At 41.7% G+C, this 21,025-nt stretch overlaps 1 protein-coding gene across 1 annotated transcript in view; it reads right to left on the bottom strand.

Annotated features, from left to right (window-relative positions):
- The window catches only part of LOC139754434 (proteasome activator complex subunit 4-like), a 576,322-nt gene that overhangs the window by 51,004 nt on the left and 504,293 nt on the right, over positions 1–21,025 (bottom strand). Inside the window, exon 32 of the mRNA XM_071671710.1 lies at positions 11,363–11,518. Coding sequence (XP_071527811.1) covers positions 11,363–11,518 — 156 coding nt within the window. The remainder of the gene's footprint in view (positions 1–11,362; positions 11,519–21,025) is intronic.

Raw genomic sequence — 21,025 nt, 5'->3', positions numbered from 1 at the left:
TGTATCTGCCACTCTATCATCAAACACATTGAACAAACCATCAAAATACTCACTCCATTTCCTTCTCACATCACCACTAATTGTTATCACCTCCCCATTTGCCCCCTTCACTGATGATCCCATTTGTTCCCTTGTCTTACGCACCTTATTTACCCCCCCAAAAAACATCTTTTTATTCTCCCTAAAATTTAATGATACTCTCTCACCTCAACTCTCATTTGCCCTCTTTTTTGCCTCTTGCACCTTTCTCTTGACCTCCTGTCTCTTTCTTTTATACATCTTCGAGTCATTTGCATTATTTCCCTGCAAAAATCGTTCAAATGCCTCTCTCTTTTCTTTCACTAATAATCTCACTTCTTCATCCCACCACTCACTACCCTTTCTAATCTGCCCACCTCCCATGCTTCTCATGCCATAAGCATCTTTTGCACAAGCCATCACTGCTTCCCTAAATACATCTCATTCCTTCCCTACTCCCCTTACATCCTTTGTTCTCACCTTTTTCCATATTGTACTCAGTCTCTCCTGGTACTTCCTAACACATGTCTACTTCCCAAGCTCGCTCACTCTCACCACTCTCTTCACCCCAATATTCTCTCTTCTTTTCTGAAAACCTCTACAAATCTTCACCTTCGCCTCCACAAGATAATGATCAGACATCCCTCCAGTTGCACCTCTCAGCACATTAACATCCAAAAGTCTCTCTTTCGCGTACCTATCAATTAACACGTAATCCAATAATGCTCTCTGGCCATCTCTCCTACTTACATATGTATACTTATGTTTATCTCTCTTTTTAAACTAGGTATTCCCAATCACCAGTCCTTTTTCAGCACATAAATCTACAAGCTCTTCACCATTTCCATCTACAAAACTGAACACCCCATGTACACCAATTATTCCCTCAACTGCCACATTACTCACCTTTGCATTCAAATCACCCATCACTATAACCCGGTCTTGTGCATCAAAACTACTAACACACTCACTCAGCTACTCCTAAAACACTTGCCTCTCATGATCTTTCTTCTCATGCCCAGGTACATATGCACCAGCAATCACCCATATCTCTCCACCCCTTTCAGTTTTACCCATATCAATCTAGAGTTTACTTTCTTACACTCTATTACATACTCCCATCACTCCTGTTTCAGGAGTAGTGCTACTCCTTCCCTTGCTCTTGTCTTCTCACTAACCCCTGACTTTACTCCCAGGACATTCCCAAACCACTCTTCCCCTTTACCCTTGAGCTTTGTTTCACTCAGAGCCACAACATCCAGGTTTCTTTCCTCAAACATACTACCTATCTCTCTTTTTTTATCATCTTGGTTACATCCACACACATTACGCAATCTGAGCCTTCGAGGAGGATGAGCACTCGCCACGTGACTCCTTCTTTTGTTTCCCCATTTGGAAAGTTAAAATACAAGGAGGGGAGGGTTTCTAGCCCCCCCACTCCCGTCCCCTTTAGTCCCCTTCTACGACACGTGAGGAATGTGTGGGAAGTAATCTTTCTCCCCTATCCCCAGGGATATTTATTTAATATGGGTATGTTTGAGGGAATAGTGGTTCCAACAATGTTGTATGGTTGCGAGGCGTGGGCTATGGATAGAGATGTGCGCAGGAAGATGGATGTGCTGGAAATGAGATGTTTGAGGACAATGTGTGGTGTGAGGTGGTTTGATCGAGTAAGTAACGTAAGGGTAAGAGAGATGTGTGGAAATAAAAAGAGCGTGGTTGAGAGAGCAGAAGAGGGTGTTTTGAAATGGTTTGGGCACATGGAGAGAATGAGTGAGGAGAGATTGACCAAGAGGATATATGTGTCGGAGGTGGAGGGAACGAGGAGAAGAGGGAGACCAAATTGGAGGTGGAAAGATGGAGTGAAAAAGATTTTGTGTGATCGGGGCCTGAACATGCAGGAGGGTGAAAGGAGGGCAAGAAATAGAGTGAATTGGAGTCATGTGGTATACAGGGGTTGACGTGCTGTCAGTGGATTGAGGCAGGGCGTGTGAGGCGTCTGGGGTAGACCATGGAAAGCTGTGTGGGTATGTATATTTGCGTGTGTGGACGTGTGTATGTACATGTGTATGGGGGGGGGGGGCCATTTCTTTCGTCTGTTTCCTTGTGCTACCTCGCAAACGCGGGAGACAGCGACAAAGTATAAAAAAAAAAAAAAAAAAAAAAAAAATATGAAAGTGGACTGCAAGACATGGGTGGTCACTAATGCTTCTGCATCTGGCAATGAGATGAATGATGATGAGAGGCAAGTGTTTTGTTTTGGGAGACAATGAGTGAGTGTGTCAGCAGCTTTCACAAAAGAGATCGAGCATTAATAATGGGTGACTTAAAAGCATAAGTGAGCAATGTGCTAGTTATGGGTATAACTGAGATTTAAGTAGCATTCACTTGCATTTAATACACTTTGTAACAATGGGTTTGGGAGCTGGCTTGTTGGAGGGAGTGTTAAAGTACTTTGCAAGCTATGTTAAATGGTTCTTTTAGAGACATTTTCTTGAAGCTGTGGATGGCTTTTCTCAAGTTTGGCAAATGAAATAGAGGGTTGCTTCAATACTTTTTGTCTTAGGGTTATCTGCAGATTTAGAAGTCTTCCTAGGACAACCTGGGATAGGTTTTGCTGGTGGAATGAAGCTCTCTGGGAGGCTAAAAGCACTAGCAAGTAGCCACCTGACCATGAATTCTGAGCCCCTAGTGCACCTATAAATTTCATATGTATCCACATTTTCTTGCTTCCAGGTGTGAACTTAGGCTTTCTTCTACTTAGAAAGGCAAGAGCCAACCATCTTGAAGTAAAGGTGGAAAAAAGACAGCACCCAAAAACGAAATTCCCAAAATGAAGTGGCAGCCAGGAAGCATAAAGAAAATCCATTTCTGTTGCCACCCCACCCCACAGGAAACAGCATTGCTGTCTCCCACTTCTGGGAGGTTGCACCCGGAAAACAGACAAAAAGGCCACATTCACACTCAGTCTCAAGCTGGCATGTGTAATGCACCAAAATCACAGCTCCTATCGAAATCCAGGCCCCACAGACCTTTCCATGGTTTACCCCAAACATTTCGCATGCCCTGGTTCAGTCCACTGACAGCATCATTCCAATTCACGCTATTCCTTGTACAACTCTCACCCTCTTGTATGTTCAGGCCCTGATTACTTAAAATCTTTTTCACTCTATCCTTCCACCTCCAATTTGGTCTGCCAATTCTCCTTGTTCCCTCAACCTCTGACACTTATATCCTCTTCACCAGTCTTTCCTCACTCATTCCCTCCAAATGTCCAAACCAGTTCAACACACCCTCTTCTGCTCTCTCAACCACACTCTTTTTATTTCCACACACCTCTCCCACCCTTTTATCACTTACTTGATCAAAACACCTCACACCACATATTGTTTTCAAACATTTTATTTCCAACACACCCACCTACATATTCCCTGCATGTCATACAAGGCGACTACATGGGGCAGGAGTGGAAGGCTGAAAGCCTTCCCTTCCTTGTATTTCAATTTCTAAAAGGGCAAACAGAAGGAGTCAAGCGGGGAGTGCTCATCCTCCTCGAAGGCTCAGATTGGGGTGTCTGAATGTGTGCGGATGTAATCAATATGAGAAGAAAGGAGAGAGAGGTAGCATTCTGGGGCAAGAAACCTGGATGTTCTGGCTCTGAGTGAAATGAAGCTCAAGGGCAAAGGGGAAGAATGCTTTGGAAACATCTTGGGAGTAAATTCAGGGGTTGGTGAGAGGACAAGAGCTAAGGAAGGAATAGCACTACTCCTGAAGCAGGTGTTGTGGGAGTATGTGATAGAGTGTAAGAAAGTAAATTCTAGATTGATGTGGACAAAACACAAAGTGGATGGAGAGAGATGGGTGATTATTGGTGCTTATGCACCTGGTCATGAGAAGAAAGATCATGAGAGGCAAGTATTTTGGGAGCAGCAGAGTATGTCATCACTTTTGGTGCACATGACTGGGTACTAGTGATGGGCGATTTAAATGCCAAGGTGAGTAATGTAGAAGTGGAGAGTATAATTGGTGTACATGGGGTATTCAGTGTTGTGAATGAAAATGGTGAAGAGCATCTACTTTTGGATGTAAATGTGCTGAGAGGGGTGGCTGGAGGGATGTCTGATCACTATCTTGTGGAGGCAAAGGTGTAGATTTGTAGAGGTTTTCAAAAAGGAAGACAGATTGTGAGGGAGATGAGAGTGGTGAGAGTAAGTGAACTAGGAATGGACACTTGTATGAGGAAGTACCAGGAAAGATTGAGAGTAGAATTGCAAAAGGTGAGAGCAAATGATGCGAGGGCAGTGGGACGCAGTGATGGCATGTGCAAAAGATGCATGTGGCATGGGAAATGTAGGAGGCAGGCAGATTAGAAAGGGTAGTGAGATTAAGAAATAAAATCATTAGTGAAAGAAAAAAGAAAGGCGTTTGAATAATACTTACAAGGAAGGAGTGCAAATGACTGGGAGATGTATAAGAGAAAGCAGCAAGTCAAAAGGAAGGTGCAAGGGTTGAAAAAGAGGGCAAATGAGAGGTGGGGGTGAGTATCATTAAACTTTAGGGAAAATAAAAGTGTTTTGGAAGGAGGTAAATAATGTGCAAAAGACAAGAGATCATTGGTGAAGGGGGCAAAGGAGGAAGCGATGGCAGGTAGTGATGAAGTGAGAAGGAGATGGAGTGAGTATTTTGAATGTTTGTTGAATGTGTTTGACGACAGAGTGTCAGATGAGGGTGTTCTGGTCAGAGTGGTGTGCAAAGCGAGAGGGTCAGGGAGAATGGTTTGGTTAAGTGAGAGGAGGTAGTGAAAGCTTTGTGGGAAATGAAATCTGGCAAGGTGGCAGGTTTGGATGGTATTAAAGTTGAATTAATAAAGAATGAGGGTGACTGTATTGTTGATTGGTTGGTAAGGATATTCAACATATGCATGGACCATGTTGAAGTGCCTCAGGATTGGCAGAATGCATGCATAGTGCCACTGTGTAAAGCCAAAGGGGATAAAGATGAGTGTTCAAACTACAGTGGCATAAGTTTGTTGAGCATTCCTGGAAAGTCATAAGGGAGGGTATTGATTGAGAGGGTGAAGGCATGTACAGAGCATCAGATTGGGGAAGAGCAGTGGGGTTGCAGAAGTGGTAGTGGATGAGTGGATCAAGTGATTGCTTTGAAAAATGCATGAGAAACATTTAGAAAAACAGATGGATTTGTATGTAGCATTATGGATCTGGAGAAGGCATATGATAGGGTTGACAGAAAAGCTTTGTGGGAGGTCTTAACAGTATATGTTGTGGGAGGCAAGTTGCCAGAAGCAGTGAAAAGTTTTTATCAAGGATGTAAGGCATGTGTAAGAGCAGGAAGAGAGGAGAATGATTGGTTCCTAGAGAAGGTCTGTCTGCAGCAGGGGTGTCTGATGCCCCCACGGTTGTTTAATTCATTTATGGATGGGGTAGTTAGGGAGGTAAATGCAAGAGTTTTGGAGAAAGGGGTGAGTATGCAGTCTGTTTAGGATGAGAAAGCTTGGGAAGCGAGTCAGTTGTTGTTCGCCAATGAAACAGCTCTGGTCGTTGATTCGAGTGAGAAACTACAGAAGTTGGTGACTGAGTTTGGAAGAAAAGTGTGTGAAAGGAGAAAGTTGAGAGTAAATGTGAATAAGATCAAGGTTATTAGGTTCAATAGGGTTGAGGGAAGAGTAAATTGGGATGAAAGTTTGAATGGAGAAAATATGCAGGAAGTAAAGTGTTTTAGATATGTGGGAGTGGACTTAGCAGCAAATGGAACCACTGAAGCGAAAGTAAGTCACAGGGTGGGGGAGGAAGCGAAGGTCTTGGTTGCAATGAAGAATGTGTGGAAAGTGAGAAAGTTATATCACAGCAAATATGGGAAAGTTTGAAGGAATAGTAGTTCCAACAACATCATATGGTTGCAAGGCATGGGCTATAGGTAGGGTTGTACAGAGGAAGGTGATGCATTCGAAGTAAAATGTTTGAAGACAATATGTGATGCGAGGTGTTTTGATTGAGTAAAAAATGAAAGGCTAAGAGAGATGTGTGGAAATAAAATGAGTGTGGTTGAGAGGACTGAAGAGGGTGTGTTGAAATGGCATGGACATATGGAGAGAATAAGCGAGGAAACATTGACAAAGAGGACATATGCATCAGAGGTTGAGGAAACAAGAAGCAGGAGACTAAATTGGAGGTGGAAGGATGGAGTGATAAAGATTTTGAATGATCGGGGCCTGAACATACAGGGGGGGGTGAGAGGCGTGCCCCCTGCTTCAGCAAGGTAGCGTCAGGAAAACAGACAAAAGAGGCCACATTCATTCACACTCAGTCTCTGCCTGTCATGTGTAATGCATCAAAACCACAGCTTCCTATCCACATCCTGGCACCATTTCACATGCCCTGGTTCAGTCCACTAACAGTAAGTCAACCCCAGTTTACCACATCATTCCAATTCACTCTATTCATTGCACGCTTCTCACCCTCCTGTATGCTCTGGCCCAAATCACTAAATCTTTTTCAGTCCATCTTTCCATCTCCAATTTGGTCTCCTGTTTCTCCTTGTTCGCTCCACCTCTGACACATATATCCTCTTTGTCAATCTTTCCTCACTCATTCTCTCCATATGTCCAAACCATTTCAACACGCCTTCGTCTGCTCTTTCAATCACACTCATTTTATTACCACACATCTCTCTTCTTACCCTTTCATTACTTATTTGATCGAACCACCTCACACCACATATTGTCCTCAAACATTTCATTTCCAACACATCCACCCTCCTCTGTACAACCCTATCTATAGCTCATGCCTTGAAACCATATAATACTTATGAAACTACTACTCCTTCAAACATATCCATTTTTGTTCTCCGAGATAACATTCTCTCTTTCCACACATTCTTCATCGCTCCCAGAACCTTCATCCCCTACCCTAACTTAGGACTCACTTCCATGGTTCCATTCCCTGATACATCCACTCCCAGATATCTAAAAAACTTCACTTAATCCAATTTTTCTCCCCTCAAACTTACATCCCACCTAACTTGTCCCTCAACTATGCTGAACCAAATAACCTTGCTCTTATTAACAATTACTCTCAATTTTCTCCTTTCACACACTTTTCCAATCTCAGTCACCAACTTCTGCAGTTTCACACTTGAATCAGGCACCAAAGATGTATCATCAGCAAACAACAACTGACTCACTTCCCAAGACCTCTCATCCCCAACAGACTGCATACTCACCCTCTTTCCAGAACTCTTGCATTTACCTCCCAAACCTTAAACAAATTAAACAACCATGGGGACATCACACACCCCTGCCACAGACCAACCTTCACTGGGAACCAATCAATGTCCTCTCTTCCTGCTCATACACATGCCTTACATCCTTGATAAAAACTTTTCATCGCTTCTACCAGTTTACCTCCCATGCCATAAATACCCTTAAGACCTTCTACAAAGCATCACTATCAACCCTATCATATTCCTTCTCCTGATCCATAAACGCTACATATAAATCCATCTGTTTTTCTAAGTATTTCTCGCACACATTCTTCAAAGCAAACACCCAATCCACACATCCTCTACCACTTCTGAAACCACAGTGCTCCTACCCAATCAGATGCTCTGTACATGCCTTCACCCTTTCAATCAACACCCTCCCATACAATTTCCAAGGCATACTCAGCAAACGTATGCCTCTGTAGTTTGAACATGCACCTTTATCCCCTTTACCTTTGTACAATGGCACTATGCATGCACTCCGCCAATCCTCAGCAACTTCACCACGAAAATCCTTATCAACCAATCAACAAAACAGTCATCCCCCCTTTCTTGATAAATTCAACTGCAATATCATCCAAACCTGCTGGATTTCATCTTCCACAAGTCTTTCACCACCTCTCTCTTAACCAAACCGTTCTACCTGGCACTCTCACTTCACACACCATCCAAAAACACCCTATATCTGCCCCTCTATCATCAAACACACTTAACAAACCTTAGAAATACCCACTCAATCTCTTTCTCACTTCTTCAGTGTCTGTTATCACTTTCCTTCTTGCCCTCTTCACTGATGTTCCCATTTGTTCTCTTGTCTTATGCACATTATTTACCTCCTTTCAAAACATCTTTTTATTCTCCCTAAAGTTTAGCAATACTCTCTCACCTCAACTCTCCTTTGCCCTCTTTTTCAACCCTTGCAACTTCCTCTTGACCTCCTGTTGCTTCTTTTATATATCAGTGCATCAACAACCACATATTCCTGGAGTTCAATTATGGAGAGAAATGAACAAATGCCGAGTAGATGAAATGAATGACAAAAATCATGAAAATGTCCCTATGAACATGCTAGTAGTACAAACATATGCCCAGACTACATATAATGGCTCAGTAGCAGAAGAAGGAGCAATAAAGACATTTTAAGCAATTCCTGGTTGGTTCGTGAATTCTAGGAAACACTATACTTGCCACATCAAAATGACTGGTGAGGCCGCTTCAGCCGTAGTCATTGTTACCAAAATTTTGTGGGAACCCTCAAGGCAATTATCAACAAAGGCAGTTACTCTCCTAAGCAGACTTTTATCTAGGACAATACTGGATTATTTTGGAAGAGAATGTCTTCAAGGGAATACATTTCCCATGATGAGAAGACTGCATCAGGATTTAAATCTGCCAAGTATTGTCTTGCACTGCTTGTGGGGGCACCACTAAAAATGACTAAGCTTAAACCATTAATGATTTATCATTCAGAAAATCCTAGGGCTCTTTAGGGATATGTGAAGCAATTTTGGCTTGTCTATATTTTTCTAATCCAAAGTGGTGCATAACAGGCCAAGTCTTCAGTGAATATCTTATTGCAAAGCTCCATGAAGAGCTGAAAGAGCACTTTGCTAAAGAGAATACACATTTCAAGATTCTCCTTCCTACTGATAATGCCCCTGTTTATCCACCTTCAATATAGAACCTTAGTGAGAACTATATCTCTAATCCAGGCAATGGATCAGGGAGCAATGACCTTGAAGGCCAACTATTTACAAAGCTTATGAAGACTACAGAGAATGACTGGATGACTGTGGAGGAATTCTGCAAGTCTTACGCCATCAAGATCATAAGCAAGGACTGTAGGGAAATCACCAGTGTTTGTATGAACGTAGTGTGGTGGAAGCTTTGCCCTCAGTGTGTTCAATAATTCTGGGGTTTTAATGTCAAGAACATATCAAGAACACTTGTAAAGACTGAGGAAATGACAAAAAAAATGGTTGAGGAGGGTGATGTGGAGGAGCTGCTAGAACTGCATAAGGAGGAGTTCTTGAATAAAGATCTTCAGTTGGAGAAAGAACACCAGAAAGAAGTAGTAGCAGAAGGGGAGGTTGAGCAAGTGCATTCTCTCACTAACAAGAGGTTAGCTACAGTGCATAACTACAATGACTTGCTACATTTGATAAGGATGACCCAAACACAGAACAAAGTTCAAAGGTGGCCCGAAATGGCCTAGCTGACATCAGGCGATATAAAGAAATCCACCTAAAAAATGATGAAGACTAAAAAGACAATGCTATACTTCTTTTTGAAGAAAAAGGACACTCTTAAGGAGGACAAGCTATCAACATCTAGTGACTTAACAGCTGAGCTCGCTCAACCATCACCACAAACTTTGCTAACCCCCTTCCCCAGTGACTCTACCATTCCACCAGCACCAGCAAGCAAATCAGGAACAACAGTAAAAGAAAGTGTTAAATAAAGTTTGTTCTTATCAGCTTTTATTTACTACAATTCATTGTAGAGTATGTGTACAACAGCATTTCATATTTCCTGGTATGTGTATACTGCAGTCTTTCACCGGTTGAATTGTTGGTACTGTCTTATTAATAATGGCACCCCTAATATTTTTGGGACCTACATTATTTGATTTATGCATTCTTGATTTACCCACTTATTTTCAAGAATGTAATTATGGTATAAATTGAAAGGTGTCTATAGCTCATCTACTTACGTGTCGGGCCACCTCTTCATTAAAGAACTAGGAAATAATTCCCTTTCATTTGCAGAGTATGATCCATGATCCATGTATCAAAAAAACGACTGGAAACAGTCCACTTCACATGACTCATCAGTATTCTGAATTATGCCACTTTCTTGTTCCACATCAGAACTTGACCTAGCAATGTTAGGCAAGTGAGGAAAAGACACCAACAAACCAATTCCTTAGAAAAACAGAACAAGGTATTTGAGATGGTGTGAGAGTTATATCACCATCATTCTCACTTTAAACTGGTTTTGATCCATTTTCTACTATGTAACTGTCATCATGGGACTCAAACAAAAGCTTAAAATCAGCATACTCATCATCATCACACTCATCTATATCAATACTTTCCATCAAAATTACAGCCATTTCTTCGGCTGCCACTGTGTATTAAAGTTTATGGTTGCCAAATGCATGAGTGTTAATCGCAGCTGCCAGATGCATATTCAGAGAAGAGTTAATGGGTAACTAATAGCTATGAAATTTCTGAATCAAAAAGTATTACCAATCATGGGTGTTCCAAGATATTTGAAATATGGCCTGAAACATCATCATGCACATCATATTCAGTTGGACTTGGGTCCCAAGAGTGCGAGATGCACGTGTACAACTTAAAAACATTAAAATAAAGATTTAGGTTTCTTCTGAAATAATAAGAAAAAAATGCAAACAAAAAATAAAAAAATGGTAATATGCTAACCATCACAACAAAGTCTAAGATCTTTATGCCATGTGAAAGAAAATATACATATAAAAGACAGTGATACCCATGTGACACCTGTAAAGAACTGAAATGAAAGACAAAACACCACAGACCATTGTCAAGAAATGGCCAGCAGGCCTAAACAATGCTGTACGTAAGTGCAAATGAGTACAAGTGGATGGCTGATTGGTGATGCCTCACCTCTGCACTGTGACATCACAAGCCTAGGCAGGTTACTGTAAGGCAATTCAGCCCTATAAACAATTATATGCTGGCCAAAGATGTTTCACAATGGCTGAAGGGTGTGAATCCTCATGGATTCATCTCATTTTGAGGGATAAAACAATGTTTTAAATCACCACCAAGCAATTGTTACATTGGATGCTCAAAGGGATCTGTCTTTAGGTGAAAAATGGAAAAAGAGCAATGAAAAAGGGTAGGGGCTTCAAAATGCATGGCACATCAACAAAAGATGATATCTAGTTTAAACCATGTTAATATCTAAACTTTCATTACACTGTCTTTATCAATTTCTCATGAACATAAGAGAAAACAAAAGGCAGCTTCATAAAAGCATCAAAACCTGAGAATTTGCAGCTTTTTTGTTATCACCATACCTGCTCTGTGCAACCTGCATAATTGCTTCCATAAGTGCTGGGATGCGAGAAGGGAGAACAAGAGCTTGACTAATGACAGCTAACGTCGCCACACAATTACCACGAAGTTCTGGATTGTTGTCAACACTTTCCAACTGACACAAGTGTGGAAGGAACCTGTTGATGAACTGAGAATAACTATCAAGAACATGTACATCTGAGTATACTTAAGAGATATGGAGTTTACCAGTCTTTTACCCACTCATATGGCCAGAAGTCAACAATAAGGAAACATGATAATACTCTAACAACAGCTTTTCACTTTCTCTAATCTTAAGTTTACAGAACTCTCCAGTGCTCCACACATTTAAGCAACCTTATTAAAAATCCTGCCCCAAGTGTACTTTACGTATGTGTTTTTTCTCTGCCCCAAACTCTGGCCATCTACAGACCTTATTCTTTTTTCATGATATTTTTATCAGTGGCAACCATTACTTAAACCATGGTGCTAATAAGCTAACAACACAATTGCTAATTCATAGGCAAAGAAAAATGTGGTATAAGTGGAGTGTTAACATTAAACTTCATTTTCTTAAAAGTAAGTTTCTGCATCTTTAAATCCCTAATATTCTTTCTTATATCTTGATCCTTATAATTTTCTTCATGTTCCTCATTGAAGTTTCACACATCATAATTTTTCTGTTATCTTTAGGTCTTTCTACAACTTTCTGCATAAAGCCTCTCCTTATTTATATATCTACAAGATAAAAAATATTCACAAAAAAAACAGGAAAAATTGCCATGTAACTGAAAGTGAGGTACTAATGAATTAGGTGACAAAATGATGCCTATATTTTGATACTATACCTCTTTGCTTTAGTGATCAGTGTCAGGAAAAAAAAAAAACAATCTGCACTCATTCTGTCCCTAGCTATTATATACAAAGTACCAAAACCATAGCCTACAATCCAAAGCCAGGCACCAAACCAAGCATGTGAAGGGAATGCAGGGGTACAAAAACCATCACCTCCATTGCTAGAAGTGCCCTTTTCTTCAGAAATCCTTTCTGATCATTGCATTATTCTATCTCACTGTAGTCCAGTTCTGAAAACCATTTGCTCAAAAACAAGCTAAGTGTTAAAAGAATCTGTCCTGTCTATTTTTGAAAAAAGAAAAGACAATGTTTAGTTTCAGACCACTAGGTGGAGAGTTATCAGCATGTATGTCAGGCTGGGAGGGTTAATGTTGTGCATAAAATGAAGACTTACCAATCATACAATCATAGTATTCTGGAGTTAAACAGATATAAATCTGAGTTAGTATTCTCATGTCACTATCAGAAAAAAAAATAAGTGCTTCACACACATTTCAGGAAACTTCTTTAATGTAAATCCTCAAGTGACTCACAATGAACTTCAGCATATTAGCTTCATTTGAGAATGAAATTGAGGCTTTTTATTATTCATTTATTTTGCTTTGCCGCTGTCTCCGGCGTTAGCGAGGTAGCACAAGGAAACAGACGAAAGAATGGCCCAACCCACCCACATACACATGTATATACACACACGTCCACACACGCAAATATACATACCTATACTTCTCAACGTAAACATATATATATATACACACAGACATATACATATATACACATGTATATAATTCATACTGTCTGCCTTTGTTCATTCCCATCGCCACCTCGCCACACATGAAATAACATCCCCCTCCCCCCCTCATGTGTGCGAGGTAGCGCTAGGAAAAGACAACAAAGGCCCCATTCATTCACACTCAGTCTCTAGCTGTCATGTAATAATGCTCCGAAACCACAGCTCCCTTTCCACATCCAGGCCCCACACAACTTTCCATGGTTTACCCCAGACGCTTCACATGCCCTGGTTCAATCCATTGACAGCACGTCGACCCCAGTATACCACATCGTTCCAATTCACTCTATTCCTTGCACGCCTTTCACCCTCCTGCATGTTCAGGCCCCGATCACTCAAAATCTTTTTCACTCCCATCTTTCCACCTCCAATTTGGTCTCCCACTTCTCCTCGTTCCCTCCACCTCTGACACATATATCCTCTTGGTCAATCTTTCCTCACTCATTCTCTCCATGTGACCAAACCATTTCAAAACACCCTCTTCTGCTCTCTCAACCACACTCTTTTTATTACCACACATCTCTCTTACCCTGCTATTACTTACTCGATCAAACCACCTCACACCACATATTGTCCTCAAACATCTCATTTCCAGCACATCCACCCTCCTTCGCACAACTCTATCCATAGCCCACACCTTGCAACCATACAACATTGTTGGAACAACTATTCCTTCAAACATACCCATTTTTGCTTTCCGAGATAATGTTCTCGACTTCCACACGTTCTTCAAGGCTCCCAGAATTTTCACCCCCTCCCCCACCCTATGATTCACTTCCGCTTCCATGGTTCCATCCGCTGCCAAATCCTCTCCCAGATATCTAAAACAATTCACTTCCTCCAGTTTTTCTCCATTCAAACTTACCTCCCAATTGACTTGACCCTCAACCCTACTGTACCTAATAACCTTGCGCTTATTCACATTTACTCTTAACTTTCTTCTTTCACACACTTTACCAAACTCAGTCACCAGCTTCTGCAGTTTTTCACACGAATCAGCCACCAGCGCTGTATCATCAGCAACAACAACTGACTCACTTCCCAAGCTCTCTCATCCACAACAGACTTCATACTTGCCCCTCTTTCCAAAACTCTTGCATTCACCTCCCTAACAAACCCATCCATAAACAAATTAAACAACCATGGAGACATCACACACCCCTGCCACAAACCTACATTCACTGAGAACCAATCACTTTCCTCTCTTACTACACATACATATGCCTTACATCCTCGATAAAAACTTTTCTCTGCTTGTAACAACTTGCCTCCCACACCATATATTCTTAATACCTTCCACAGAGCATCTCTGTCATATGCCTTCTCCAGATCCATACATGCTACATACAAATCCATTTGCTTTTCTAAGTATTTCTCACATACATTCCTCAGAGCAAACACCTGATCCACACATCCTCTACCACTTCTGAAACCACACTGCTCTTCCCCAATCTGATGCTCTGTACAAGCCTTCACCCTCTCAATCAATACCCTCCCATATAATTGCCCAGGAATACTCAACAAACTTATACCTCTGTAAGTTGAGCACTCACCTTTGTCCCCTTTGCCTTTGTACAATGGCACTATGCATGCATTCCGCCAATCCTCAGGCACCTCGCCATGAATCATACATACATTAAATAACCTTACCAACCAGTCAACAATACAGTCACCCCTTTTTTTCATAAATTCCACAGCAATACCATCCAAACCCGCTGCTTTGCTGGCTTTCATCTTCCGCAAAGCTTTTACTACCTCTTCTCTGTTTACCAAATCATTTTCCCTAACCCTCTCACTTTGCACACCACCTCGTCCAAAACACCCCATATCTGCCACTCTATCATCAAACACATTCAACAAACCTTCAAAATACTCACTCCACCTCCTTCTCACATCACTACTACTTGTTATCACCTCCCCATTAGCCTCCTTCACTGAAGTTCCCATTGTTCCCTTGTCTTACGCACTTTATTTACCTCCTTCCAAAACATCTTTTTATTCTCCCTAAAATTTAATGATACTCTCTCACCCCAACTCTCATTTGCCCTCTTTTTCACCTCTTGCACCTTTCTCTTGACCTCCTTCTTTCTTTTATACATCTCCCACTCACTTGCATTATTTCCCTGCAAAAATCGTCCAAATGCCTCTCTTCTCTTTCACTAATAATCTTACTTCTTCATCCCACCACTCACTACCCTTTCTAATCTGCCCACCTTCCATGCTTCTCATGCCTCTCAATGTACATATATATATACACACACAGACACATACATATATACCCATGCACACAATTCACACTGTCTGCCTTTATTCATTGCCATCGCCACCTCGCCACACATGGAATACCATCTCTCTCCCCCCTCATGTGTGGGAGGTAGCGCTAGGAAAAGACAACAAAGGCCCCATTCGTTCACACTCAGTCTCTAGCTGTCATGCAATAATGCCCGAAACCACAGCTCCCTTTCCACATCCAGGCCCCACACAACTTTCCATGGTTTACCCCAGACGCTTCACATGCCCTGATTCAATCCACTGACAGCACGTCAACCCGGTATACCACATCGATCCAATTCACTCTATTCCTCGCCCGCCTTTCACCCTCCTGCATGTTCAGGCCCCGATCACTCAAAATCTTTTTCACTCCCATCTTTCCACCTCCAATTTGGTCTCCCACTTCTCCTCATACCCTCCACCTCTGACATATATATCCTCTTGGTCAATCTTTCCTCACTCTTTCTCTCTCCATGTGCCCAAACCATTTCAAAACACCCTCTTCTGCTCTCTCAACCACGCTCTTTTTATTTCCACACATCTCTCTTACCCTTACATTACTTACTCGATCAAACCACCTCACACCACAAATTGTCCTCAAACATCTCATTTCCAGCATATCCACCCTCCTGCGCACATCTCTATCCATAGCCCATGCCTCACAACCATACAACACTGTTGGAACCACTATTCCTTCAAACATACCCATTTTTGCTTTCCGAGATAATGTTCTCGACTTCCACACATTCTTCAAGGCTCCCAGGATTTTCGCCCCTGCCCCCACCCTATGATTCACTTCTGCTTCCATGGTTCCATCCGCTGCCAGATCCACTTCCAGATATCTAAAACATTTTACTTCCTCCAGTTTTTCTCCATTCAAACTTACCTCCCAATTGACTTGACCCTCAACCCTACTGTACCTAATAACCTTGCTCTTATTCACATTTACTCTTAACTTTCTTCTTTCACACACTTTACCAAACTCAGTCACCAGCTTCTGCAGTTTCTCACATGAATCAGCCACCAGCGCTGTATCATCAGCGAATAACAACTGACTCACTTCCCAAGCTCTCTCATCCCCAACAGACTTCATACTTGCCCCTCTTTCCAAAACTCTTGCATTCACCTCCCTAACAAACCCATCCATAAACAAATTAAACAACCATGGAGACATCACGCACCCCTGCCGCAAACCTACATTCACCGAGAACCAATCACTTTCCTCTCTTCCTACACGTACACATGCTTTACATCCTCGATAAAAACTTTTCACTGCTTCTAACAACTTGCCTCCCACACCATATATTCTTAATACCTTCCACAGAGCATCTCTATCAACTCTATCATGTGCCTTCTCCAGATCCATAAATGCTACATACAAATCCATTTGCTTTTCTAAGTATTTCTCACATACATTCTTCAAAGCAAACACCTGATCCACACATCCTCTACCACTTCTGAAACCACACTGCTCTTCCCCAATCTGATGCTCTGTACAAGCCTTCACCCTCTCAATCAATACCCTCCCATATAATTTACCAGGAATACTCAACAAACTTATACCTCTGTAATTTGAGCACTCACTCTTATCCCCTTTGCCTTTGTACAATGGCACTATGCACGCATTCCGCCAATCTTCAGGCACCTCACCATGAATCATCCATACATTAAATAACCTTACCAACCAGTCAACAATACAGTCACCCCCTTTTTTAATAAATTCCACTGCAATACCATCCAAACCTGCTGCCTTGCCGGCTTTCATCTTCCGCAAAGCTTTTACTACCTCTTCTCTGTTTACCAAATCATTTTCCCTAACCCTCTCACTTTGCACACCACCTCGACCAAAACACCCTATATCTGCCACTCTATCATCAAACACATTCAACAAACCTTCAAAATACTCACTCCATCTCCTTCTCACATCACCACTACTTGTTATCACCTCCCCATTAGCGCCCTTCACTGAAGTTCCCATTTGCTCCCTTGTCTTACGCACTTTATTTACCTCCTTCCAGAACATCTTTTTATTCTCCCTAAAATCTAATGATACTCTCTCACCCCAACTCTCATTTGCCCTCTTTTTCACCTCTTGCACCTTTCTCTTGACCTCCTGTCTCTTTCTTTTATACATCTGCCACTCAATTGCATTTTTTCCCTGCAAAAATCGTCCAAATGCCTCTCTCTTCTCTTTCACTAATAATCTTACTTCTTCATCCCACCACTCACTACCCTTTCTAATCAACGAACCTCCCATGTTTCTCATGCCACAAGCATCTTTTGCGCAATCCATCACTGATTCCCTAAATACATCCCATTTCTACCCCACTCCCCTTACTTCTATCGTTCTCACCTTTTTCCATTCTGTACTCAGTCTCTCCTGGTACTTCCTCACACAAGTCTCCTACTTACATACATATAATTATGTATATCTCTCTTTTCAAACCAGGTATTCCCAATCACCAGTCCTTTTTCAGGACATAAATCCACAAGCTCTTCACCATTTCCATTTACAACACTGAACACCCCATGTATACCAATTATTCCCTCAACTGTTGAGCCACATTTGATCGAGTAAGTAATGAAAGGGTAAAAGGGATGTGTGGAAATAAAAAGAGTGTGGTTGAAAGAGCAGAAGTGTGTGTTGAAATGGTTTGGTCACATGGAGAGAATGAGTGAGGAAAGATTAACAGAGAGGATATGATGTCAGAGGTGGAGGGAACAAGGAGAAGCAGGGAGACCAAATTGGAGGTGGAAGGATGGAGTGAAAAAGATTTTGAGCAATCAGGGCCTGAACATACAGGGGGGTGAGAAGCGTGCAAGGAAGAGAGTGAACTGGAACGATGTGGTATACCACGATCGACATGCTGTCAATGGAATGAACCAGGGCATGTGAAATGTCTGGGGTAAACTATGGAAAGGTCTGTGAGGCATGGATGTGGATAGGGAGCTGTGGTTCGGTGCATTACACAGCAACTACAGAGTGAATGTGAACGAATGTGGTCTTTTTGTCTGTTTTCCTAGCACTACCTCACTGAAGCAGGGGGTAGCAATGCTGTTTCCTGTGGGGCAGGGATGAGCCAGGAATGGATGAAAGCAAGCAAGTATGAATATGTACATATGTTTGTGAATGTGTATGTTTATGTATGTATATGTTGATATGTATATGTACATGTATGTATATGTACAGAGCATCAGATTGGGGAAGAGCAGTGTGGTTTCAGAAGTGGTAGAGGTTTCTGTGGATCAGGTGTTTGCTTTGAAAAACGTTTGTGAGAAATACATAGAAAAAACAAAGGGATTTGAATGTGGCATTTATGGATCTGGAGAAGGCATATGACAGAGTTGGTAGAGATGCTCTGTGGAAGGTATTGAGAGTATATGGGTGTGGGAGGTAAGTTGCTAGAAGCAGTGAAATGTTTTCATCGGGGATGTAAGGCAAGTGTATGAGTAGGAAGAGAGGAAAGTGATCAATTCCCAGTAAATGTCGGTTTGTGGCAGGGGCGCGTGATGTCTCCATGGTTGTTTAATTTGTTTATGGATGGGGTTGTTAGGGAGGTGAATGTAAGAGTCTTAGAGAGAGGGGAAAGTATGCAGTCTGGTATGGATGAGAGGGCTTGGGATAGGAGTCGGTTGTTGTTCGCTGATGATACAGCGCTGGTGGCTGATTCGGTGGGAAATTGCAGAAGCTGGTGATTGAGTTTAGTAAAGCGTGAGAAATGTGAGAAATACTTAGAAAAACATGGATTTGTATGTAGCATTTATGTGGGTGGGTTGGGCCATTCTTTCGTCTGTTTCCTTGCACTACCTCGCTAACGCAGGAGGCAGTGACAAAGTATAATAAAAGATAAATTATATATATATATATATATATATATATATATATATATATATATATATATATATATATATATATATATATATACACCTTAAGTTCTAACCCCAGGGAGCATATATAACAAAGCTGCAAACTGCACAAAACTGTGCACTCAGAGCTATTAATAGCTGCTAAGCAGCCAAAAACACTCAACCTTTTTTCTTCGACACTTGATTGCCATTACCCACATTAGCAAGGTAGTGCCAGGAACAGAGGGAGAAAGGCCACATCTGTTCACATTCATTCCCTAGTTGTCATGTGTAATGCAACAAAAACAAGCTCCCTCTCCACAACCAGGCTCCTCCGATTTTTCTATGGTTCACCCTGGATACTTCACATTCCCTGATTCAGTTCTCTAACAGCACGTTGACCCCAGTATACCACATCGTTCTAATTCACTCATCATCTTCAAAACTAAAAAAATTATTCTCCCAACACAATCCCAACTCAACATGCTTAGCTCTTACTTCTAAGGAACAAAAATAGACCTCTCTCATCCAAACCATTCCATAACTAACAAGCAACCTTCAGTAAATTTACAAGTTTACCAGTGCCTTAACCTTCATGAATCTCTACTCAGATATCCCTTACCCTCAACAAATATAAAACTAACAAAACACATATGTAGAGCAACAACTCATCAAGCAACAAACAACTGCCCTACCAAACCAGTCTTAAAGTCTACCCCATCAGACATACACCCATTAGAAGCTACACTCCCATGACAAACACGAGGTACAGTTTCACATCTACACTCCAGACATCATCCAATCCTACATCAATACAAATAGTTTCAATGTAAGTGAAAATCCTTCATGCCCATACTGCTACTACCCCTTCACTTACATCCACTACCTGTCATATATAGTTCACCAAAACAAACAGCCACCTATCCACAACCAGTATTTCTAGCATGATTTAAACATTAAGACTGTGATGAAGTTTCTCTCTGACTGCAACTTTTTTTTTTTTTTTTTTTTTTTTTTTTTTTTTTTATACTTTGTCGCTGTCTCCCGCGTTTGCGAGGTAGCGCAAGGAAACAGACGAAAGAAATGGCCCAACCCCCCCCCCCATACACATGTACATACACACGTCCACACACGCAAATATACATACCTACACAGCTTTCCATGGTTTACCCCAGACGCTTCACATGCCTTGATTCAATCCACTGACAGCACGTCAAACCCTGTATACCACATCGCTCCAATTCACTCTATTCCTTGCCCTCCTTTCACCCTCCTGCATGTTCAGGCCCCGATCACACAAAATCTTTTTCACTCCATCTTTCCACCTCCAATTTGGTCTCCCTCTTCTCCTCGTTCCCTCCACCTCCGACACATATATCCTCTTGGTCAATCTTTCCTCACTCATTCTCTCCATGTGCCCAAACCATTTCAAAACACCCTCTTCTGCTCTCTCAACCACGCTCTTTTTATTTCCACACATCTCTCTTACCCTTACGTTACTTACTCGATCAAACCACCTCACACCACACATTGTCCTCAAACATCTCATTTCCAGCACATCCATCCTCCTGCGCACAACTCTATCCATAGCCCACGCCTCGCAACCATACAACATTGTTGGAACCACTATTCCTTCAAACATACCCATTTTTGCTTTCCGAGATAATGTTCTCGACTTCCACACATTTTTCAAGGCTCCCAAAATTTTCGCCCCCTCCCCCACCCTATGATCCACTTCCGCTTCCATGGTTCCATCCGCTGACAGATCCACTCCCAGATATCTAAAACACTTCACTTCCTCCAGTTTTTCTCCATTCAAACTCACCTCCCAATTGACTTGACCCTGCAACTTATACAAACTAATTTAAATCATACTGCATACTATTCATTCATATGTGACATAGCA

This window comes from Panulirus ornatus, chromosome 17, assembly GCF_036320965.1.
Source record: "Panulirus ornatus isolate Po-2019 chromosome 17, ASM3632096v1, whole genome shotgun sequence".
Taxonomy (NCBI): Eukaryota; Metazoa; Arthropoda; class Malacostraca; order Decapoda; family Palinuridae; genus Panulirus; species Panulirus ornatus.
The sequence above is the reverse complement of the archived record's forward strand: the minus strand, read 5'-3'. Positions and strand labels throughout refer to the sequence as shown.